The following is a 24,250-nucleotide window of genomic DNA, read 5'->3' as shown; positions in this document are numbered from 1 at the left end:
TTTCACATATTGTTTTTGCTATAAAACTGTGCATTTTTTTTTGAGATGTAAATTTTTAATTAAATACATTTTGTTATTGAATTTTGCAAAAAAAATGTTTTTTTAAGAAGTTTTAAGTTTTAGTACTTTCTAAGTTGTTGAGTTTTTGCCAAGTAAAAAATTTTGAGCTTGCCAAGCAATCTTTGAGTCTGAGTTTGTGAACTATGAATTCCACTACTTTATCTGTAATTTTTTATCTATCAAAATACTTGTAAACACAACCTTTGATGGAAATGTCCCTTCACTGATATAGTGCACATTAAGGCAAGGCTCTAATTGTATGTAGCATCACTCATAACCTCCATAAGAACATAGCCCATGTATAAAATGATATTAATGGTTCACATTTCTGAGAACAATTCCTTTGGTCACAACGTTGGAGATGGAGCAAGATCCACTATAGAATTCAGATTGCACTTGAAGGTTAAAAACTCTCACACTTGTTATTAGAGGTATCTTTAATGAACCAATTGTAATTGCTAACTTTTCACTATGGTGGCAGATAACAGTTATTGCTTTCTATGAGATGACATATCTTTGAGAAATGCTTTTCATACTGCTCACATGTCTTGTTTATGCTATCATGCATAGGGAGAGATGATTTGTCTGTGCTTTCACATTTTGTGACTAAAATCCCAAGAGCTTGCAGGAGAAAAACACTGATAACTTTTGACCCGTTCAACCTTCTGCCTCAAAATTTTGCCAGGATGACTAGAACACTACGATGAATAGAACCCAGAAAAATGAGCACCTCTTGAGTTGACCAAATCTCGGTTTTAATGATTTTCGGGATTAGGTCACGAAAAATAGAAGCTTTAAAATCTCACAATCCATGAATGGGGTCAACACAAAACTGGGCACATTACTTGGAATGGCATCAAGATCAGTCTCATAAACTGGTTCAAAAATTGAGTCATAGATTTTAAATTGAATTGTTTTTGCACTTTTTGTCAATATGCTGCATCATTTTTAGGATTAGAGAACAGCCTTATAATTCATCATGGCCATAAGACTTTGATATCATCATACATCGCATTAAGTTGGTTTTAACTTTGACTTAGGGTAATGCTTGTGAACAACAACCTGGAAATGTTTAGGATGGACACTAGTCTAATTGACTCAGTAATAGGCTCTTGTGTATGTTGTTTTGAAAATGTTTTCAGTCTAGTTCAAAAATGGGGTAATCTTATTCATATAATCTAGGATATCAAACTTTGACATAGTTTCTTCAGCCTAAGTTGCATTCATTTGAGATGAAGATCATTTTAAATCTTAAAGAATTTTCTCTTTCCCTTCGACTTCTCCTTCCTTTTATCATTCTTTTTCTTTTTCTTTTTGATTTTGAGTTTGAGTGAAAACAAGAGAATGATCACAAAATTAGTTTGTTTCTTATTAAATGAAGATTCCATTCAAATAAAGCTTGTTGTAGAGTTGCCATTAGATTCTTTTGTGGAAAGATTCAAGTTTCTTGATAAACCTTGATCATTTAATTTAGACCAAGAGATCAATTGCAATGCTTGATGTGTTTCCAGGCATCTATTGGCATCATGATTATTGGTATCATTAAAAGAGCTGTAGTTAGTTATGATTTCTTGCCAGAAGGAGCCTCTGATACAAGTTGATAAGGTAAAGAAGACAGTCTGGGCTTGTTTACTTTGTTAGGAAAAAAACTTGTGTGTGCAATATCTTGATTTGGTTAGGCTGAAACATTTCGTGGAGGTTGGCATTTCATAAGAGATAGCATGCTTGGAACTTTTTGAAGTAGTGGATCGGCTGTATTTTGGAGTAAAGGACAGATTGAATCTCTCCTGATTTCTCCTATGGTAAAACTTGTGTGTGCAATACCTTGATATGGTTGGGCTAAAACATTTTCTGAGGGTTAGCATTTCATAGGAGATATGATGCTTGGAATTTTTTGATGTAATGGATCTGTTATATTTTGGATGAAGGGATGGATTGACTCTTGTTTTCTCCTATGGTCAGCATGTTGTCTAAAAGTTTGATCACTTGAGTTTGAGCCTTTTCGATTCATCAATATCACAAGTTTTGATTGAAAAAGCAATTTTAGGACATTGTGCTGATCAAACAAATTAAATGAATTTGTTAAAAAGGCCTTTTTGTTGTGTTGATTCTCTTAAGGAAGTGGTTGAAGCGTGCAAGAAATTCTTGCATAGGTTCACTGTGATCTTTCTTCAAATTTGACAAATTGTACAAACAAGAAGTGTTCATCCACGACCGACTTGAAGTGAGTTATGATTTTTTTAGTCATGAGGGCCCAACTGGTGTATGAGTAGGAGAAGAATGGTGAACCCATTCTAGTACCCCTGCAACTAGAGTTTGGACAAAAAGATGAACAACTATATCTTCATGGGAAACACCCATTATGTTTCAAGCTGTGGTGAAGATTGAGATATGTTTGTATGGGTGCCAGGAGCCATCTCCATGGAACTTTGGAGAATTCTTTCTGGAACCAAAAGGCAAAGGACGCTGAACTTGGAAGGCAAAACACCCATTATGTTCCAACAAAAAGATGAACAATTACATTTTCACGAGAGACACCATTATGTTCTGAGCTGTGGTGAAGGTTGAGATGTGTTTGTATGGGTGCTAGAAGACATCTCCATGGAACTCGGAAAATTCTTTCTGGAACCTTAAGGAAAAGGATGCTGAACTCGGAATGTGAGAGGGACAATATTGTTTCCAAGGTAGAAGAAAAGTTAGAACTTTTTCATTGTTGTCATAATTATATATTTCCTTGTTAAACAACTCTTTTGATATTCTTGGCTTCTGTCCAAATTAATTAATCTACAAAACAAGAGCTTTAAGGGTTTAAACAATCTTGAGATAGAACCTTTATTAAATCATTGCCTCATAGCAGCTGCCAAAAACAATTAGCATTTCAATTTGTTACTTTTGTGACAACACAAAACAAAATAGTGTGTGATGAAATCCTCTCTTTGAATTAGCAAGGGAGGCTTCTTGATTTAATCTATTCCTAAAATCTAAAACAAGTAAATTAGATTGTGGATTATGCATATTGTACAAATAATATTTTAGGGGTTTTGCATGTAAACAAAATTCTCGTAAAACAATCTAGACCAATCGTTTGATCTTGGAGGTAGGGGCACATGATTGAAAGTATTTACCATGAGCCTTTAGCTTTTTGCAGTTGAATAAAAACATGATTGTGAACACTGTTGCTTTCTAATGATAAAAATAGAGATAAATGGATATACATCAATAATTGGATTGATTTGAACAAAAACACAATACTCCTAATAAAGTACAAGATTGAAACAAGCAATAACTCTGAAACATACAAAGCTACTTTGCAAGGTAGAAGATAAATGCTACACAAATTAAATAATAACTTTCTTTATTACTTGACTTGCTAAAGTTGCAAAATTACAAACACAAAATTCTAATTTTGAAATTTGAATGAAAGTTTCAGTAGCATAAGCTTAACACAAACTCTCCTTACATTTAATGTGCTCATTGCACTTATTTATAAGATCTCTAAAAGAAGGTTATAAGGAAAAATAATAATAAATAATGCTTTTAAAGAAACCATAAGCCTATCCTTTTGAAAGAAGGCAATTGATGTTGAAAATAGCTTGTTAAAGTCTTTCTTTTGTTTTTTTCTTCAATTTGGGCATTCAAATCAGTGAGTGACTGAGATGTTGTTTTATTGCTTTAAAATCTGCCCTTTGCCTTGATTAAGTTGGAAAAATAATTGATTATCTGATATTAACAAAGGAGAGGAATACTCCTATTATAAGCAATTACAGAAGATCTTTCCATAACAAAAACAATCGATAACTAAAGACATAAACGGAAGTTACTAAAATTGACTGACTGACATATAGAATAGAAAGTGATTGTTCAATGTTAACAAAGGAGAGAAATACTCCTTTCATAAGCAATTGTAGAAGATCTTTCCATAACGGAAACAATCGAGAACTAAACACATAAATGAAAGTTACTAAAACTGACTAACTGACATAGAAAATAGAAAGTTACTAACTAAACTATTTAAATGATTGAAATGACCGTTATAAGCTAAATATTATAATATTACTTTAATACCCTCCCTTTATGGTCATTCTACTAAACTACCCTACAAAATATTTGACATAATCTATAGGTTATTTGGCCACAAATGCATGGAAGGTTGACTCTTCAAAATTATTTGTGACATGAGTTTGTTGTTGAGACCCTCCTTGGTTGGACTTCTGATCAACCAATTGCTTTTTGCAAGACTTATGTACATGACCAAGTTTACCACAATAATGACACGTGATAGATTTTAGATTCATAAAAGAATCATTAGGTTTGCTTTGTCCTTTCTACTTAGTGGACTTGCCTTTGTCCTTGGCGTTAAACACTTGTTCCACACTGGTTGTGTCACTGTTGCTACCAAACTGCTATTTCCACTTGGCTTGTTGCAAGAGCTTATTTCACATCTCATTAAACTTCAGGTCAATATTAGTGGATTTAATGTTGAGAGTTTCGATGCAGTGCTCATAGGATCGTGGTAAATTTTTTAGTGTGATAACCACCGTATCCTCTTCTTGCATCTTGCGACCAATGGCGTCTAGTTCATCGCGAAATGTCTTTGATCTTCATGAGATGATCCTGCAAAGACATCTTGTCATTCATCACAATTGAGAACAACATATTCTTAAGGAAGAAAGCTCTGCCTTTATTTGACATTGTGCAACAGTCTTGCCAGACGACACTTCTAGAAGCATGTTATTGGTGATTGACAACTTTAACAACATAATCGCTTCACAATTACGCTCATCAAACTTGTCTTGTCTTGGTTTTTGCTTGCTATTGTGGGATGAGTAGAATTATCCAAGAACAATCTAGTCTAGGCACCAGTACTCAAAAATAGTGAGCATTGTTTGCTTCTAGGCATTGTAGTTCTTGCCATTGAACCTTTGAGTGCCTTCCAACATGATGTTGGGTAACAAAGCCATTCCTTTTGTATCTAGAGACACGTAAACATAGATCAACTTCTCAAAAAGCTTTGATTTTTGTTAATAAAAAATTGACCAAAAAAAATTGAAACCTATGAATGTCCAAAAATTTTGAAAAAGACTTGCTATAAGATAGCATCACGATTTTGTGGAAAAATCGTCAAACCCTCAATGCGATGCTGAAATCACATGATTTTGTGAAAAAATCAGCAAAAACCTTTGTTTTGTGGAAAAAGTGGTAAAAAACCTTCGTTTTGTGAAAACATGGTAAAAACCCACAATTTACAAAAAAATGTCAAAAAACAGAAAAAGAACACGATTTTTAGGAAACAATCATGAAAAAACCCGCCTCGATTTTCAGGAAAAATCATGAAAGAAACCCTCCACGATTTTTTTGGAAAAAAATCATGCAAAAACCCACAATTTTGTAAAAAGAATCGCACAAAAACTTTGTACCTTTGTAGGAAGGTTGTTCACCCTAGAAACCCAAGGCACGACCTCAAAATGCTGCAAAAAAATGATACCCACAATTTTGATTAAAAAATCGTGCAAAAAACTCAGTCCCAAGCATAAACACCATATCAGGAGCAGAACCCTAGTTGAGTAGATTGTTGTAGAGAAAAACCCAAAAAACCTTTGCTAGTTGTAGAAAGACCTCTTCTAGACATGCCAAAAAACCACATTTTTTATCAAAACAATTGTTCAAAAGCTTTGTTGGTAAAAACCCTCGGTCTCCAATGGAGAAGACCACAAATTTTATTCGATTAAAAATATGCCAAAAAAATGCCACGATTTTTGTTTTAATAAAACTGATAAAAAAACGTCTAGAAGTTTCCTCAAAATATCTAGGTAAATGGACCATGAATTTTTTTATTATTATAAAATCGCCCAAAAAAAAACCTATGCTTTGATACCATGAAATAATAATTGACTGTTTGATATTAACAAAGTAGAGGAATATTGGTTTTATAAGTAATTACAGAAGATCTTTCCATAATGGAAATGATTGAGAACTAAAGACATAAACGGAAGTTACTATAACTGACTAATTGACATACAAAATAGAAAGTTACTAACTTAACTTCTTAAATGACTTAAATGATCATTATAAGCTAAATATAAAAATATTACTTCAATATAAGTTGCCTATGTCAAAGGCCTTTCACGACTAGTCGTTTTCATTTTGTACGTTGATGTATCCTTTAGGTGACTTAGTCAACTAGTTGTACTTTTTAACCATCACTGCCATCTTAGTTGCCCCTTTAGAGTAGCATGGCCATGTGAAAAACATTACTAATCTTATATTTTTGATTGCCTTAAATGTGGTTTTGCAGGTTCATTTTTTTTAATGATTGCCACTTTTCATTGGTAGTGACACCGGAAAAGTACAAAAATATCTCAAGTTTTATCTCCTTTATCACTTGGCATGCCTCAATGAATTGATTGGTTGCCTTTTTTAAGGAAAGTGTGAAGACAATTGTAAGCTTTAAATGTTTGTCTTGATGGTTGCACTTTCCATCCAATGTCTCCACATTGGTTGCACTTTCAGGAAGGTAATACCACCTCAGAGATGCAACTTGAACTTATATTTTCATTTGATGTTTGCTTGTTGCATTTTCTTGTCTTCATAACCAGTTGGGTCACACCTTTTAAGTGGCACTGCCACATGAAAGGTATGAAAAAACTAATCACTTGACTCTTTTATGCCTAGTCGCAGTTTGGTGGATTTTTGGTAGTTGAGTGATCAATTTTAAGTGGTGTTACCACTAAGGAAAATATAAAATTACATTGTGTTCTTACTTTTATCAGCTGGTTGCATTTTTTATCCACCATCACTAGCAATTTTGCCATTTTTAAATGGCATTACCATGGAGAAGCTGTGAAATTCACTTAGTCTTTATTTCCCTCTGCACTTGTAGATTACCACTTAGCCATCCTTGTTGTGCTTTTCCTTGGTTGAGCCACATAAAATGTGTGAAACTTTCTTTGCACTTGGACTGTTTTATGCTGGTTGCTCATTTATGCCATCATTGCCATTTTTTTCCGGCTAAGTGAAAGGTGAAGCTTCCATTTAGCTGCCTGAAGTTCTGTCCTTCCTATCAGAGTTTCTGTCTTGACCACTCAAATATCACTTTCAGCTTCGCATTGCCTTTGCTTTCTAACCTTTTGTGATATTGTCGTAGATTTCATCCTAGAGACTTCAACTTTTGAAATCTTGAAAGTTGAATCATTGTATTTTGCCATACCTCATCCCTTAATGATCTGTGAACATGCTTGGTAGCAACTTACACCACAACCCGATAAATTTATAAATTGGATTACTTTGACGAACATTGACTATCATATCATTGATACTGACTGTAAATCAGACCTACAATGCAACAATTTGTGGGGTACCAATTTTAGTACTAAAACATGTATATCAGAACTCTTGTGAAACAGCAAGCCATTGTATCCATATGTTTTTGTTTTATAATATGGATCACTGCTCAATTTTCTTTTGTACTTATTTATAGTGATTTGTAGAGATTTTCCATTTTAGTTGATCTTGTTTGTAATCTCAAAAGCGTTAATTTTATTTATTGGCATTCAGATGATAGTGGAAGCTGCTGACAATGGAGAACTAACAGATTTAGTTTTGTTTGTCATATGGAATCGACTAGATCTTGCTCATCGAGATGTAAGTCATTTTTATATCAGAGTAGATATTCTTATGTTGTTAGCATTTGTGATATTTTCTTTGTTATTTCAGAAGCTTGGGAGAAATTTCCATTTTCACTTTTATTATATCATCTGTCTTGTAAAGAAAAGATAATAAAGAGAGACAGATAGGAAATGTAAGTATCTGATGTGACGCTGAAATACACCCAAACAGAAATACTTTGTAAAACTAATTGTTAGCATTTGTGATATTTTCTTTGTTATTTCAGAAGCTTGGGAGAAACGTCCATTTTCACTTTTATTATATCATCTGTCTTGTAAAGAAAAAATAATAAAGAGAGATAGATATTGTTTAGGAAATGTAAGTATCTGATGTGACACTTAAATACACCCAAACAGAAATACTTTGCAAAACTAAACAATGAACTATTCATAGATGCAGGGATCAATTCACAATGAATAACAGCTATTATACTTCATTAATAGAGATAATCACTCAGAAGATCTACAAAATACAAATTACCAGAATACTCTTGTCCCAGTTTATAATCAATAAATTCAGATATACAAATCTAACTAATTGGCAGCCAAGAATTCATACCCATTAATCAGACCCGACTTGTGAAATCGCTGTGTCCCCCTGGTGCTGATATCAATGATAAATAGTGCCTTGGAAAGTGGCACAATAAGCAGCCACTGAATCTGTTGTCTGACACAGGGATAGGCGATGCAATGCACTTAATGAAGACACTCAGTTCCCAGCGATAATGGTCCTTCCTGAGTGATACGCTTCAGTGTTGATACACCCTAAGTGAAGACTAGTGACCTGGATATGAATGGCAAGGCTTGCCCAGCTAAATGCAATTTCCTTTGTCGTCTGCTTTTGCTATAGTTCATGCCCTGATGCATGGATCAGGTCTGTGGTGTTTGAAGAAATTATGAGCATGGGTGACGTCCCACTCAAAACCAACTTTTCATCTTAGAAGCAGACAGTGCGTTTGGATTTCAAAAACATGTGATACCTCCCAACAGCATAAATTTATACTACTCCACACTGCCAAACTTAGGCAAGGTCAGCCTAATGAAATAACTGCCAAAAAGATATAAAGTCAGCTAAGATATAACCGATACAAAATATTTAATATCATTTGTGCAAAGTCGGCCTTAAAATAAATTTATTTAACTGTTGCACTTATTCATAATTTTATTTAATGTTTATTTATTTAATAAAAATGCAAAAGGATGACCTGGCCGACTCAGGGTCTAACCAGGTTCTTTACAGACGACTTTCATATACATGTTGATGGGTGATCACTTTAATTACAAGGCACACATACAATCTATACACACCAAAAACTGCGTTGGAGAAATAAAAATTTAAGAAAGGAAGCTAACTTGTGATCACAATAACATCATATAGTGCTCTACCCCTATTTTAGACCATTATTTTTGCACCTTTCTCCTTAATTCAGTACAAAGGTATTATGACAAACAGTTTGCTTGCAAGAAGAACTATGGTTGTCATGCTGTAGTTTCTGTCTGCAAATTATTGAAGTACATATAGCCAGTGTTTCATCATTCATAATCATGAGAGTCTAGTTTTAATCTTTCAACTAGACAATAATTACATATTCAGGCACATAATTTGCACAAAGTCATTTATATTATGTGGAGCAAATTCTTTAACATAAGATGTAACAGAAATATTGCATAACTAGATACCTTTCATTCAAAGCTGCAAATCATACAAACTCAGTTCAATAATAGTTGTCCACCATTTCTATCATTACCACGATGAGAAAATGATAATTCATCTTTAAACATTATGACTAGCCTGAGCCTTAAGCAATTTGCACCTCCATAATTGAATATTGAGAGTATATTGAAAATGAGCAGTCTGCTGCAATATGCTTTAGTTTGTAGAGAATTAGGAGGAATTTTCCTGACCACAATGAGTACCACAAGCAGCAAATAAAATAATCAAATTTTACCTCCATCAGACTCCACGTGCTGTGAGTGCAGATGCCTTCAATCAGATTACTCTCTCTCTGCCCATTCAGACTTGCTCACCATGATAAACCAGCTGCTCACCATGTCCCTACATCAGCCTCTTAAGTTTGGCGCGACTCCCTCAATGTAATTTGCAAGCAGTGTGGGCAGAAGGGTCAATGTCCTCTTTCCTTTTGTCTCTATTTGATTGTCCAGATTTATCAAATCCACGGCTAACCTGATTTTTTTCCCCCGTCTCTAACCTTCCACGTGTCTTTCAAATCCTTCCAAACCTGCAAATTCCTCTTCTGTTACGTCTTCTTTATGGGCAGTGATTATATCCCTTTTTCTTTATTCCTTTTAGTGCACTTATTCTCCTTGCAAGGAGGCACGACAAAGTTAGATTAAGTTCGGATTCCTTACCACATAAACTCACAAAAAGCCAAGACTACCTTTCAATTTTATGCACCATGCTTTTTTGTCTATATCTGATTGTCTTTTATGAAATTGTCTCTACTGTGATAAACCCAACATCTTATACTTAAACCCTCAATATCCTTCACTTACAATATACTCTAACTCACCTCAAAAAGAAACTTCCACAAACCTGTACTTGCAACCTGACAAATTGAACAAATTTCCAAACCGTTCAAATTTAAATTTTGCTAATAATACCTTTTTCACATAAGGTGAGATGTTTGAATCTCATTGCATCAACCAGGGTGGATCTTTCACTACCATAGGCGATCTTCTTCAAGAGGGTTTTTGTCCTCCTGAAGAGTGAGACAAACAATCCTCAAAACCTTAAGGGTTTCTATAATACAGATGCAAAAGCATATGGATTTCAAAGAATCGATGTTGTTCAATTAATCAAGGAGACAAAGCTCCTTTAAATAGAGTTACAAAGACGATGTTTCTAAAAGAAACAATCGTTAACTAGAGGTGAAATTAGAAACAACTTAAATGACCATTAATAACACAAAGAGAAAGATATTATTTTAATACCCTCCCTTAATGGTCATCGTTCTAACTACCAAGAGAAATAACAGAGAAGGTTGCCCCCTTCTTCTCAGAACACGCTGCAACGGAAGACAAGAGCCTGCCACTAACTTTGCCACTTGAGATGAGTCTGCCACCAACCCTCCCAGAAACTGCAGAACTTCTGGAGATACCCAAAACAACACCAACCGTCCAACTTGATGTTGGAGAATGTCCCTCCCTGTAACCAGAGACACACCAAGAACCACTGTCACGATTTTGAGGAAAAAATCGGCAAACCCTCCAAACTATTGCAGATGAGCAAGATGCTCGAAAATAGACTGCAAATAAGAGACTAGTGCAGATGTTCGCACAACAACTCCAGGTGCGACTAAAAATAGACTGCAGCAAAGTACAATTTTTGAGGAAAAAATCATAAACCTCCCATGATTTTTTTTACAGGGACAAAAAATATTTAAAAACCCACAGATAATTTTTTAGGACAAAATTATTAAAACCCACAATTTTTTTCAAGGGAAAAAAAATATTAAAACCCATCAGAATTTTTTTTAGGTAAAAAAATATTAAAAACCGAAACAAACATCGATGTCCATAAGCCATCTTCACGCTTTTTGAGGCACGAAAAACGAGGTACTGAGAAGATGCTAAGTGCACAAAACTTGACTGCCTTCCAACATCAAGTTGGTCAATGACGCCATCTTGCACGTTTCCCAATGCATGAAAAACGAAAAACTGAGAAGAGGCGCTGGCACGGAATTATTGAGAGTTGACAAGAAAGTTCATCCTACAAATGGACCATTGGCAAAAATTAAAAATTGAAAATGATAGACAGCAATGAATCACTGTAAGACACATTACTACTGAAAAATTGTCAATTTGGTATTTTAGTCACACACTGATGGCTACAAATTTAGGTCTCAACCTACGAGTAATATGCAGAAATTCTCATAACAAAATGGAAAATATGGAACAAGAAATGGATGAGAGATTTTGGATCATCCTAGTGGCGTGCTAAAAATTATTGAAGTTGAAAAGATTCCTGATGTCTCTTTTAGAAATTAGTGAATGGCTGGTAGATGACGCTCTACCTAGATATGTCCCATCTTCAGTGACAAGGGAATCTGCTAAACCTCCTGCCCATCCTTTTTCGAGGCCACTTTTACTATGATGCATATAGGGGCATGTAGCTCACCGTGGATCTCTTTTTTGGAAAGATTAAAAATTTCAAAAAAGTAGTTATTGCACTATCTAACATGAGGATTAAATTGGTAGTTTTAAGCCGATTAATGCTCTCTTCAGGATTGGCACCACCTGGTAATTTCAAGGTTAGTTTCCATAATGTTGAAATAATGTAATTTTCACCCAGACATTTATTCTTTTTTATGCTATATCATTTTAGGATCATGCACATTTCTCCTCAAGTCTTGGTTTATGCATGATGGTGATTAATTAATATTTTTTTGTATAATGACAACAGTGCTAAACTATGTCATCTTGTTACAGGTGGAATCAAGAGACACCATTTTAAAAGAGGACCAATGACTCATGGTTCTAAAAGTCATAGAGAGTTGGGATCAATTGGTGCTGGTACAACTCCAGGACGTGTTTACAAAGGCAAAAAGATGCCAGGTAGGATGGGTGGTAAAAAGACTAAGATTCGTAAGCTGCCAATAGTCAAAATAGACATGGATCTTCAGGCATTAATGATAAAAGGGGCTGTTCCTGGAAAGCAAGGGAATCTTGTTAGAATCACACCAGCAAAGATTTTGGATAAAAACATACCAAAAAACTAGACAGCTTTTCTGAATGTTTACAGAAAAATGTGAATTGAACTGTGAACTTTTTCATCTTGCCTGGGAAGATGGCCATAAATATCTATGTGATGTCTCATTTTAATGTTTTTTTTATGTTTCAATCCCTTACAGTGTCTCATTATTTAATTATGGGAGGAAATTCTTACCAAGAACGTATTGAAATATTGGATTTAACAACAAAATGTGTATATTAAGTAGGTGGAATTTTTCAAGTAGCATAAAACTCATTTAATCCTTATGCAATCAGTTGGTGAATTCTTAGGAGTTCCCTAGTTCGTTTAATTTCTCAAAGTTAGGCACCAGACTTCGACAACGGTTCTTGAACCATGTTGGAGCCCAATTGCTTAGTTGGCACCGAAACACATAGAGGAAAAGGAAAACCTTAGGACTGTAAAGGCCAAGTTCCAAAGTTGTGGTTGGAATCCGATGACAATTTAAAGGTGATTTATAGCATGTTTCAGGCCCAAAGAAGAGTTCAAGAACTGAATTGCCTCCCGACATAGTGTCATGAATTGTTATGAAAGTCACTGCTCATTTTTAAAATATTGAGAGATCAAAATAAGAGATCGTGTTGGGTGGAATAAAAAAGGAATACCAAAACTAAAGATGGGATCTGAAGGATCTTTTTGAACTGATAGGAAAGTGACAAGATGGCACGAATGGTGGGAAGCATTAAGCATTAATTACATAGTGCAGTAGTAGGTGGAGCATTGAATGCACTAGGACTGAATTTCAAAATCCTTTACTTATCTACCCAAAGTCTTCGGCCAGAAGATTCATTATATCAAAAGGAGCAAGAGAAAGGTTAAAGCACAACAAGTCTTTCCAATCACTATCATTGTTGCAGAGAGGTAGGCTTTTTGGAACTACCATACTATGAATCGCTTTGAGTTAGAATTTTGCATTTGGAGTTCATAACTTATTGAAGTTAAAAAGGGCGTTTTTCTAACCATATTTCATTAAAATTTCTACTTTGAAATGGAGAAAAAATGAAACAAAAATATCTAGCGCATGAGCATTTGAATGGGCTTGAGCGTTCTCTAGCAGAGATAAGGGATGTTTACCTCACTGGGTAAACAGGAAGAATGCAGAAATCGAACAGCAATGTACAATGCAAATATAAAAGATGTACCAGAATAAGCTTTCCATTAATGTCAAAGGATGTTCATATTATATCCGTCGTCAACATTACCTGTCCCAACACTCGGAGGTGGTACAATATATGACAGCCGAAGGGGTGCGACACAACCGTCGCGACTCCAACTACCTACCCATCGGCCAACTAACTAACCGCCGTAACTCATTATTACCGACGACAACATAAACATAATATAACAACATAACATAATGATTATTCCCGTCAACATCATCCCCCCCAAGAAAAGAAGTCGACTCCGACGACTTAATACAAAATAGAGATGAACGGCAGGAACTACTGACGCCAGTCGGGCCCGGATCTTATACACTTGCTGTGTCCTCGCCTGAAAACCCTTTTCTGCTACCATCCGATGCTCAAGTGCAGATTTCACCAATATTGCTTCCTTTGCCATCACAGTCCTCCTGTGCCTAACCCAAACTTGTCTGCAAAACATGTTTTTCAGTCTCAGCTTCCACCAACTGCTACTCAATTGATACTATCTCCCTAGCCAATTTGTCCTCGATAGCCACTCGTGCTGCTCTCCCAGCATCCAACTCCTGGGTACGCTGAACTAAGTCTCACGAGACTATTGCCTCCAACCTGGTGGTCAGCTCCTCCCGAGCCCTCTGTGCATCCACGAAGGCAACCTCACGTCCAACCGAGACATACTCCGAGTTCCTCAAAGCGTACCAGTCATGCCTGGAGGTGGCCACAATCCGCTGGCACAAATGCTAGGAGACACCTCAAATCCTCCATCACACTCCCCAAAGGCTAAAAACTGAACTGAATAACTCCCTGGTGTCATACAACTGCGCGGACCTGCAATGCCTTCCCTCAAACTCTGTTTGTTCCCAACCTCCAAATCCGTCTCCCTCTACGGCTTGTGGCTTCCCCGCCAATGCTTAGCTGCAGGCTTCTTTCTCACAGTACGGACAACCAAGGGACACAAAATTGAGGTATATTAAACTGGAAAAATTCTGGCAGAAAATACAAAGCCCTAATTGGAATCCAATCACACAAAATTTAGTAGAGAGTGGGTTGCTTGAAGCCATTGCCTTCCATGTCTTTGTGCAATGTTTTAGATTTTGTGTTGGAATGTATGAATAGGTATGCCCCCAATACAAAGGAAATTAAGACGCAAGATAACAAGGTCCTCGTAACCCTAGACAAAGCAACCATTCAAAACTTATTTCAGCTTTTGAATAGAGCTGAATATGCTCACCGAGACTTCAATTTGTCCTAAAGTGAATTCAGTGCCAAGAAGGGTTACTATAGAAATGTGTTTGCCAAAGACTAGTTTGTAAATCCTAGAAAAGGGCAGTCAAAGTTGCCCAAAACCATTCACAATCCTCTGTTGAAAGGGGAGATTGTAGATATGGCTGTTTTGTTACGTAGGCTCCAAGGAGATGAGATGCCTTCAATATGGACGAATGGATGTTTTCCTTTGTCCAGGTTATTAATGCCAGGGAAGCATATTTAGATTGGGTAGGTTTGATCAATGATTGATTACAATCCATGATAACTTCTTTCAGATTGAACAGATTCTTCTACATGAATTCATACTTATTCTATGCTTTAATCTACACTCAACATTGGTTTGTCTTAGACTTTGTGGAGGAATTTGATGAAATTATTTAAATTTGTGATTTTTACCCTAATTTGCAATTGCAAAGGAGCTACACAAATTTTAAAAGAGAGAATGATGTATTCACAATGAGATTGGTGAGAGAACTATAGTGACATCCAAAATGGAGATTTTAACCTAAAGCAACTACCTTGATTAAAGTATATGCCAACTATTTCTTATAGTTCCCTACATTCACCTACATGAGGGCAGGGGGTTTTGATGGCTTCCCTTAAAAACTAACCAGGTATGTAGATGGTACATTTATTTTGTTTGAGCATTGTAGACAAAATTTGTGAAGTAAATAGGAGATGTACTAAGAGAGGGAAAATCGATATCCAGTTCCCCATCACTCGAGGGATGTATTGTTGCAAAATGTGATCAAATGTCTTAAACATTGTGAAGGTAGTAGATAAATATGTTATGGATGCTTACGATGTCTTGAGGCTAAACTTTGATAACAAAGATTTTGTCAAAAATAATTTGCATTGAGGACCTTCATTCCATTATGTGCCCTAATTAGAAGAATATTGGGAAGACTATGTAGATGACCTTGAAGTGAGGAGAAGGGATTGCTCAAGAATGACCTTAGAGAAAATAATTAATTACAAACTTGAGTTGGATGTTAATGTTTTTGTTAATGATAGGTCTGATATGATCAACCCCACCTATGTTTCTCATGTACAGGTGCATTCTATTGATTGGGCTCTACTCAAAGAGGATGAATTGGATAAAAGGACTACTTTCGTCTTAAGGCCTTAGGTTTGGGTTGCCAAAAAAGAAGGGTGACGTCTCCAAGAATACCCTAATGAAGGCAAAAGAATCATCAAGAAAAAGTAGCACTGGAGATGTAAATCCTTCTCCTACAGTCCTGCTCACACAACAATACCCATAGTCAATCTGGGAGGTAGTGGAGATGGAGAGCCACTAGATTGGAATTAGGATCCCAAGAAAGCTTGTGGAGACGGTTCTGCACCAGATACTAGAATAGGGGAGCCAGATAAAGAACAAGGGGAGAAGGGCAAAGAAGGAGAATGGAAAGAATCATAACATCCTAAGAAGAACCAGGGAAAAGAGGAGGAACCAACTCAAGATGCAACACAATATAACGCTATTAGTGGTAAGCCTAAATCCCCATTTCCTTTAACTTTGCAAAACATAGATAAGACCCCTTTGGTTAAGAGAACCCCCTTCCTCAGCCCTAACACGATGCAGAGTGCCATCAAGACCTTGTCTTCCCTCACATAGCTTGAAGTCTCATTGTCTAATAAGAAGAAAATCAAAGCCATTACACAACCACCTAGGGATATTGTTTCAAAGATATTACAGTCCACCTTATCCCTAGAAGTAAGAAGCTCAAAACTACCTTTCACTTGATTAAGGATAAAAATTTTGATCACCTTTTCCTAGAGATTGCCCACCCTACATCTTAGAAAGACCCAAACCAAGCCACTGCGATTGATTTAAGATTCACTCACATTGATATGGGGCCTCCTAGCAAGGATGTAGAATTCCATAATTATTTCTGTGTTGAGTCAGGAATTAAGAGGGAGTTCTATGTTCCCTACAATCCTCAGCAAAATGGAGGTGTTGAAAGAAAGAATACGACTATTGTTTAGGTTGCAAAGGCAATGATCCATGATCAAGACTTGCAGACTTTTTTTTGGGCTGAGGCTTCTAGAACAGCAGTATATATTCAGAACAAATGTCTCCACCGTGTTCTAAAGAATATGACTTCTGAAGAAGCCTTCACAGAATCCAAACCTGACAACAGCCACTTGAGAATTTTTGGAAGTCTTGTATATGTTCATGTGCCTAAAGAAAAGCGAACTAAGTTGGAGCCTTCCGGAAAGAAGGGGATGCTAGTTGGATACAATGAATCCTCTAAAGCCTTCAGGATCTACATTCCAGGTCAAAGGTATGTTGAGGTAAGTAGGGATGTTACGTTTGAAGAAGATATTGCTTTTAAGAAATCAAAAGGTTCACTTGTTGTTGATGAGGTTAATAATAATCAAGATATGAATATTGATACTAACCTTGAGATTCAGAGGGAGTTTGTTGAGCCTCCACCTCAAGAAGAGCATAATGATTCACCTAAGCCCATGAATCACACTGATATACCTAGTGACATTGTTGTTAGCAAAAAGAGGCCACTTTGGGTGAGAAACACCATTCAAGAAGCTGAAAGATTTGCAGCTCCCATTGGCATCTTCAGAGAAAGTAAGAGACCTCAAATATTCTCCAACTATGTTGCATTGATGAGCAATCTCATTGAGTCTGAGCCATGCAATGTTGAAGAAGCCTTGAACCATCATGCCTGAAAGCTAGCTATGGATGAAGAATATCAATCAATCATCAAGAATGATGTTTGGGACATAGTGCCTAGACCCAAAGGTAAATCTGTTGTTTCCTCTGAATGGTTATTTAAAATTAAACATAATGTTGATGGTAGTATTGAAAAATATAAAGCTAGATTTGTAGCTCGTGTTTTTTCTCAAAAGGAAGGTATAGATTAGAAAGAAACATTTGCTCCTATTGCTAGATACACCTCTATTAGAACTATAATAGCTATTGATGCAACTAGAGGTTGGAAGCTACATCAAATGGACGTTAAGACCGTTTTCCTTAATGGTGTCATTGAGGAAGAAGTCTATATTGAACAACCTGAGGGTTATGAGATTCATGAAAGAGATACTCATGTGTGCAGATTGAAGAAAGCTCTATATGGCCTCAAATAGGCCCCTCGTGCTTGGTATGAAAGAATTGATAAATACTGGTTAAGTTTAGGATTTTGTAAGAATGATGTTGATTCTAACATTTACTTCAAAATATCCAATGATGAAATGCTAATTTTGGTTTTATATGTGGTTGATTTATTTCTTACTGGTAAAGATGAGCTTATCATTAGATGTAAGAAAGAATTAGCTTCAGAATTTGAAATGAAAGATTTAGGTCTAATGCATTATTTTCCAGGACTAGAAGTATGGCAAAGATCTAACGAAATTTTCTAAGTCAAGGAAAGTATTCTATTGATATTTTGAAAAGATTTAAAATGATGGATTGTAAACCCATGTCTACTCCTATGGAATCTAACTTAAAGAAGTTGAGTGTTTCTGCAGCTAACTCCAATTTTGCAGATCCATCTAAGTACAGACAATTGATTGGATCCCTAATGTATCTAGTTAACACTAGACCAGATATATGCTATGCAGTGAATGCTCTCAGTCAGTTCATGAGCATGCCTAAACATGTTCATCTTGTTGCAGCGAAGCACATCCTAAGATACTTGCGAGGCACAGTTGGTTATGGGTTGAAGTATCCACTTAACACTCCAATAGCCCTGGAAGGTTACTCAGATGCAGATTGGGCAGGAAGTGTCAAGGACAGGAAAAGCACTTCTGGCATTTGTTTCAGCTTAGGATCCGTAGTGATCTCTTGGGCTTGCAGAAAACAGTCATCAGTAGCACTAAGTACAACTGAAGCTGAGTACATTGCGGCAAGTGTTGCTTCTAGAGAAGCGGTGTGGCTTCGTAAGCTCCTTGCTGGGTTGTTTGGACAAGCTTGGGAACCTACAATTATTCATTGTGATAATCAAAGTTGTATAAAGATGTTTGTCAATCCGGTGTTTCATGACAGGTCAAAACATGTGGAGACTCATTATCACTTCATTTGAGATATGGTGCAAAGAGGCGCCATTCAGCTGAAGTATGTCAGTACTAATGATTAGATTGCAGATATCCTTACCAAGCCCCTGTCGAGAGTGAAGTTTGTGTACTTCAGAGACAGCCTTGGTGTTGTGGAAAATCAAACATTGGTTGAGAAGGAGTGTCAACCTAAGTGATACATTGTGTTGTATCAACCACCCTCTACGGGCAATGCAAGGTGGTATTCTTCTCAGGGAGAAGAGCAAATGTAACCATCCTCTACAGGCAATGTAAGATGGTAGAAAAGATCCTCTCCACCCTCTGCGGGCAATGTAAAGTGGATCCATTCTATGCTTGTGTGCAAGATGGAAGATTATGTTATGTAATTCCAATCTATGCTTATGTGCAAGATGGAAGACTACAACATTCTGATTATGTAATTCATTCTTTGCTTCTATGCAAGATGGAAGATTATGATATTCTAATTATCTAATTATTTCCTCCCTAGTTAAGAGGGATTGTTGATTGTAACTAGGTAGGATACGGATTCCAATTGCCTTAAGGCAACATTGGAATCCGCCAAGGGCTGGGCCCTTCTCTCCCCTCTCACACGCCACTCTAAGGGAAACATGTTCCCTCTAATAGGGCTGACCCTATAACCCAAGGGTTATATCTCAAAAGGGATAAAAATAATTAAAAGAATTGGCGCCAATATTAGTCCAAGCCGACCTCAAATAGGTCCCTTGCCACATACAAATAAAGAACATCTTGACCTCATTAAACACACACATCTTCCTTCACAAATGCGAATTAGCTCTGGAGATTGAATGCGAATTTAGTCAGTTATCTGCTGTGCATGAATGTGAACTACATCTGCTGCCAAGGTGTAAACATTAGGTGTTGATATCTCCATTGAAAGGTGCAAACTGCTGTCAAGAATAAGGCGTCAAAAGTGCAGACCAGGTTGCTGGTTGATGAAGACAAAAGTGCAGATCTGAGGTGCAGACGTGATACTGATTAGCCATCTACATCAGCCCTAAGTGTGGCCATATCAGACCTCCTAAAGAGATAAGTGTTGTAATCAGAATATTGTGTATAATTCATAATCAGATCTGAGGATATCTTCTTGCTGGGTTTTTCCTGCTAGGAGGTTTTCCCAGGGTAATGTTGTCTTGTCTCATTTTCATCTATTTTGTTTGCTTTCTGTCGTTCACTAAGTTGAAAACCCTAACAGAAAATAATCTAATTCCAGTTACTAAATCTATTTTCTGAGTTTACTGTTAATCTGAAAGTAAAACTAACATGACCCTAGTGGTATCTTGTTTTATTTCTCCCATGGTGGTCATGTCATTTCTAACTTGTCTACTTTATCAATTTTGAGAAAAAAAAAATTATGAAGCAACTCGGGAGAATTTGTGGAGAAGGCCTTAAAGAATTGCTGATTTTTCCAAGAACTCAATCATATTATCCTACAAACTCCCTCAAAAGTTCATTGTGATCTTTTCCTACAATTGAGAGCTAAACAAAAAGAACATACCATCTTCAGCCAGTTAGAAGCATGAGAGAAATTTAGCATGCATAGTTTCCTAGTTAGTGATGCAACTTGGAGAGAGGTGATGGAACCAATTTGTTGCTGCTCCAACAAAACTTTCAACAAAAAAATTGATTACATCTTCCTGAGAAACCCCCAATATGCTACAAACAGTAGAAAATGATGAAACATGCTCATTGGAATGCTACGTTCTATCACCATGAAATTTTAGAAAATTCGTTCTTGAGCCTAGTAGAAAATCATGGTAAACTACAAGTGCCAAAGGTCCAACAATGGCTTCCCATGGCAATGAAAATGAAGGAAAATCTTAGTTATTGTGAACATCATTAATCAATGCTTGAAATGGTTCCTTATCTTTATTTGGATTTGATGGCTGTAAATTTCTTGCAAAAATATTTTTGAGTTCCTAACCATCGATGAAGGCAAATCTTTATTTGAATGTGCTTGAGGAGATATTTGAAAGACTGAATCATGAATCCTTGTCCTCCACCGTGATGTGGTGTATACTTTATCAGCAAAGATGGAAGTGATAAGATCTTCTGCTTGATGTTGTTTCTTGAAAAGTTGGGAAGGTAATCGTAATAATATTTGCTTTACTTGTGTAAACATTAAATGCTAAGACTGATCAATTCCATGTAGGAGGAAGTAAGATGGGTCTTCCTACTGCAAGGTCATCCTTTTGTTCTTCTTTGTGCATTATGGCAGGAGTGGCTCTTAAATGTCTAGGATTCTTCTTTTAATCAAATGCAAAATGCTTTACGTTGTTCAAAATATCTTCTTAATCCTATTTGATCCAATTTAAGTTAGGCTGCAAAACTAGAGCTTGAAGGGTTTTACAATCATGAATGTGAGATTTGAGAACTTCAACGTAAGCCCCACGATGGGAATCAAAAAATTCTGACATTTTAATTTGCCACTTTCATGAGAACACAATAGAAAAGTGGATGAAGAAATCCTTTCTTCAGACTCATTGAGGAAGCTCTCTAATTTAATCTGCTCTAAAATCTAAAACAAAAACAAGCTTGCTAATATGAACACTATACAATTTGTTTTATGGAGTTTTGCATAAGGATAAAATGAATTAGCAAACTTGACCTATCTGTTTTTATCTCAAAGGTTAGAACATGTGACTTTCAAGAACTAGCATCTCATCAATGAATTTTATCAATTTGTGACAGTTAAAATGTAAACAAGAATACCATCTATATAGTGCAACAAGAATATAATGCAAATAGCAACACAAGGATAAAGTATAAACCTCAACACCTGATCTAGCTTGAAAGGCAACAAATGAACCTTCTTCTGGTGGAATGCAATCTCGCGCAGCAACTTTGACAAGCCTTTCAGCTTCTTCATAGTCTTTATTTGATGTAATCTCCCGTCTCTGCAATATTGCAAATGTCAAGCAAAAAGATTCAATAACAAAGAAGCAACATGTTCTTATTTTTCTTATAGTGGAGCTCTAGTACCACACCATAAATTCATTGAGGAGGAGGTACTTAGAAAATTATAAGCGCTACTGAGTCTGTCACGTGATGCAACAATAGGTGCCATAAAAAATTCTGCTGTCCTCCTTTTCTGTGCTTTCAACCATTCCTTAGGTCCTGCTGCCAATGCATGAGAAGATCAATTTCCAGAATAGATGTATCACGTACTAGAAAATCAATACAATCATGTCACATCAAGAAGTATGGTTGACCACTGCAAGGAAAAATTTAGTAAAAAAGAATCAGAAGAGAAGTCTAAACTAGATGCATATGATACAGCTGCCAGTCTAGCCTTCTAAGTGTCTCCATAAAATGGCTGCGTGCAAAGACAACTAAATATTTGTAGATTAAGATCAGAGTACATGTTGATGGAAAAGCTTCCATAGACATAATGTGCTAGGAAAAGTTTCTCCAAGGTTAAAAGTCAAATGTTAGAACATTATAACTTGAATCATAAGAAGTTAGCCATAACAAGAAAGCTAGATGTCCATGGAAAATACAAAAAACATTCTTAAGATCTTAAAACCTTCAGGTTCCTAGACAAATTTGTTCATCCTCTCTTATGGTTCTGTTTATCTTCTCTTATGAGATTCTTCAAATATAGATCTCTTATGGCCAAGTATGGAAGAGGAGGAAAGAGAATTTCTCCATAGTTAGTTTTCCCCAAATCATAAAGTCAACCAATTCCATAGTCATTTCTCCTGAACATAAACATCCATGTGGAACTTGGCATCGTTTTCCACTCTCCTGTACAAGGAGTTAGCGCACATCTCAGATTTGAGTGCAATGAGTATGCACATATTCATTGGCACCTACAGTGTTTTAATTTATATATTTCCCTTGTGATCATCTGAAGCACAAAACAACACACCATTCTACAGCAAGTTGTATATTATATACTCTACACATGCACAAAGTTGATGTTAATATTTACAATTCAATCTCTTCTCTTCAGAACTTTTTTAGATTATTTTGGCCTCTATCATTTTCTTTTTTCTATTTCAACTCTTCATCCTACTGCCATTTCCCCTGATGTTCAAACTTCATTTGGCCACCTCCTTCCTCTCAAAATTCTGGACCAAACACAGCTGTCCATCTACATATCCCTTAATGACTAATTCCAGATGCCAAGTGCAATTTATGCTTTCTTAATTGCTCATCCCCTTGTACAGGTGCTATCATGATGCCTCCGTGTGTGTATATGTATATATATATAGACAGACAAACAGACAGACAGACAGACAAGCAGAGGTTGTGTGAAACAAAGTTGCAAGATGTTCTAGTCACTTATGAAAGTTGAATAAATCCTTATAAAACAAAATGCTACTGTGCCCTATTCAAATCTTCAACAAATGCAAATTACAGCAACCCCTATTCTAACTTGGTTGCACAAACTTTGTTCACTATCTCTTGAAAAAAACAGTTGTAGAAGTACAGCTTCAGCCAAATTCCATTCACACATCCAGGTATGCCTCTCCCATCCAATTAAACTACCTTGACTGCACCAGTAGGAAGAGATTGCTCTGTCACTTTCCTGGATTTTTTATAGCAGGAGTCATGCATCAAACTCAAATAACAACTCCTTATGTTTAATGCTTAATATTTTTGTCATGTCAATCCTTTCTCCACCTTGATACCTTGACTCAATTGTGCCAAAAATGCTTCTCATCTAAACGAATGAATTCAAAAGCACATGCCCTCAATGATTGGCCCCAATCCAGACACACATCCATTACAATGCACAGGAACTAGGAACTCTATAGGCATCACTACTTTGCCACGAACAAGTTGGAATGGAGTTTGTGTTGTAAAGTTCTTACATGTACTTCTCTATGCCAGGTAAACTCTGAAAAGTGTTCATCCCAATCCGAGCAGCCAACATCACAAACATTAATCAATATGTACTCTGGGATTTCATTAAAAGACACAGCAGTACCATTTGCTTGTGGTGAGCTCTTATGATGCCATGCCATGAAAATGCACTGCAAAACCTACATTGTTTCTGCAAGATAATTGCTTTCCTTGATCACTAGTGACATTGAGTGGGCAGCCAAATTAATGATTTCTCAAAATAAACTGTATTGTTATTGCCATACAAATCTTGTGTAGCCACACCTTTAGTACTATTGGCAGCATTATACGACTAGTTAATTATGTGTAATTGTTTTGGTTAGTTGGCAACCGAGGGGTGGTAGTTGCGGTGCGACGGTTGGCGCTCGCAACCCCTCGGTATCTTTATATACTTCAGAATGTAACTTGCAACACATTGATTATGAATGGAATAACATCTCTTATACTTGTCTGATATCTATGGCGTATTT

General features: G+C 36.3%; 1 protein-coding gene and 1 long non-coding RNA gene across 4 annotated transcripts in view; one reads left to right on the top strand and one right to left on the bottom strand.

The window, feature by feature from the left end:
• Window positions 1-12,571, top strand: part of LOC131048064 (protein PALE CRESS, chloroplastic-like) — a 42,554-nt gene extending 29,983 nt beyond the window's left edge. The window contains exons 4-5 of the mRNA XM_057981914.2: window positions 7,615-7,701; window positions 12,174-12,571. Of these exons, the coding sequence (XP_057837897.1) occupies window positions 7,615-7,701; window positions 12,174-12,212 (126 nt within the window). The 3' untranslated portion in view covers window positions 12,213-12,571. The remainder of the gene's footprint in view (window positions 1-7,614; window positions 7,702-12,173) is intronic.
• Window positions 8,116-24,250, bottom strand: part of LOC131048065 (uncharacterized) — a 45,086-nt gene continuing 28,951 nt past the window's right edge. The window contains exons 2-4 of one of the 3 annotated variants that reach the window (XR_009358137.1): window positions 21,917-22,049; window positions 21,709-21,826; window positions 8,116-8,772 (exon numbers count right to left, since the gene is read on the bottom strand). This is a non-coding gene — a long non-coding RNA (uncharacterized LOC131048065). Of the gene's footprint in view, window positions 8,773-21,700; window positions 21,827-21,916; window positions 22,050-24,250 lie in introns of all 3 variants that reach the window. The other 2 variants (XR_009106351.2, XR_009358138.1) reach the window with 2 other exon arrangements.

The sequence above is a fragment of the Cryptomeria japonica genome, chromosome 6, assembly GCF_030272615.1.
Source record: "Cryptomeria japonica chromosome 6, Sugi_1.0, whole genome shotgun sequence".
Classification (NCBI taxonomy): domain Eukaryota; kingdom Viridiplantae; phylum Streptophyta; class Pinopsida; order Cupressales; family Cupressaceae; genus Cryptomeria; species Cryptomeria japonica.
The sequence above is the reverse complement of the archived record's forward strand: the minus strand, read 5'-3'. Positions and strand labels throughout refer to the sequence as shown.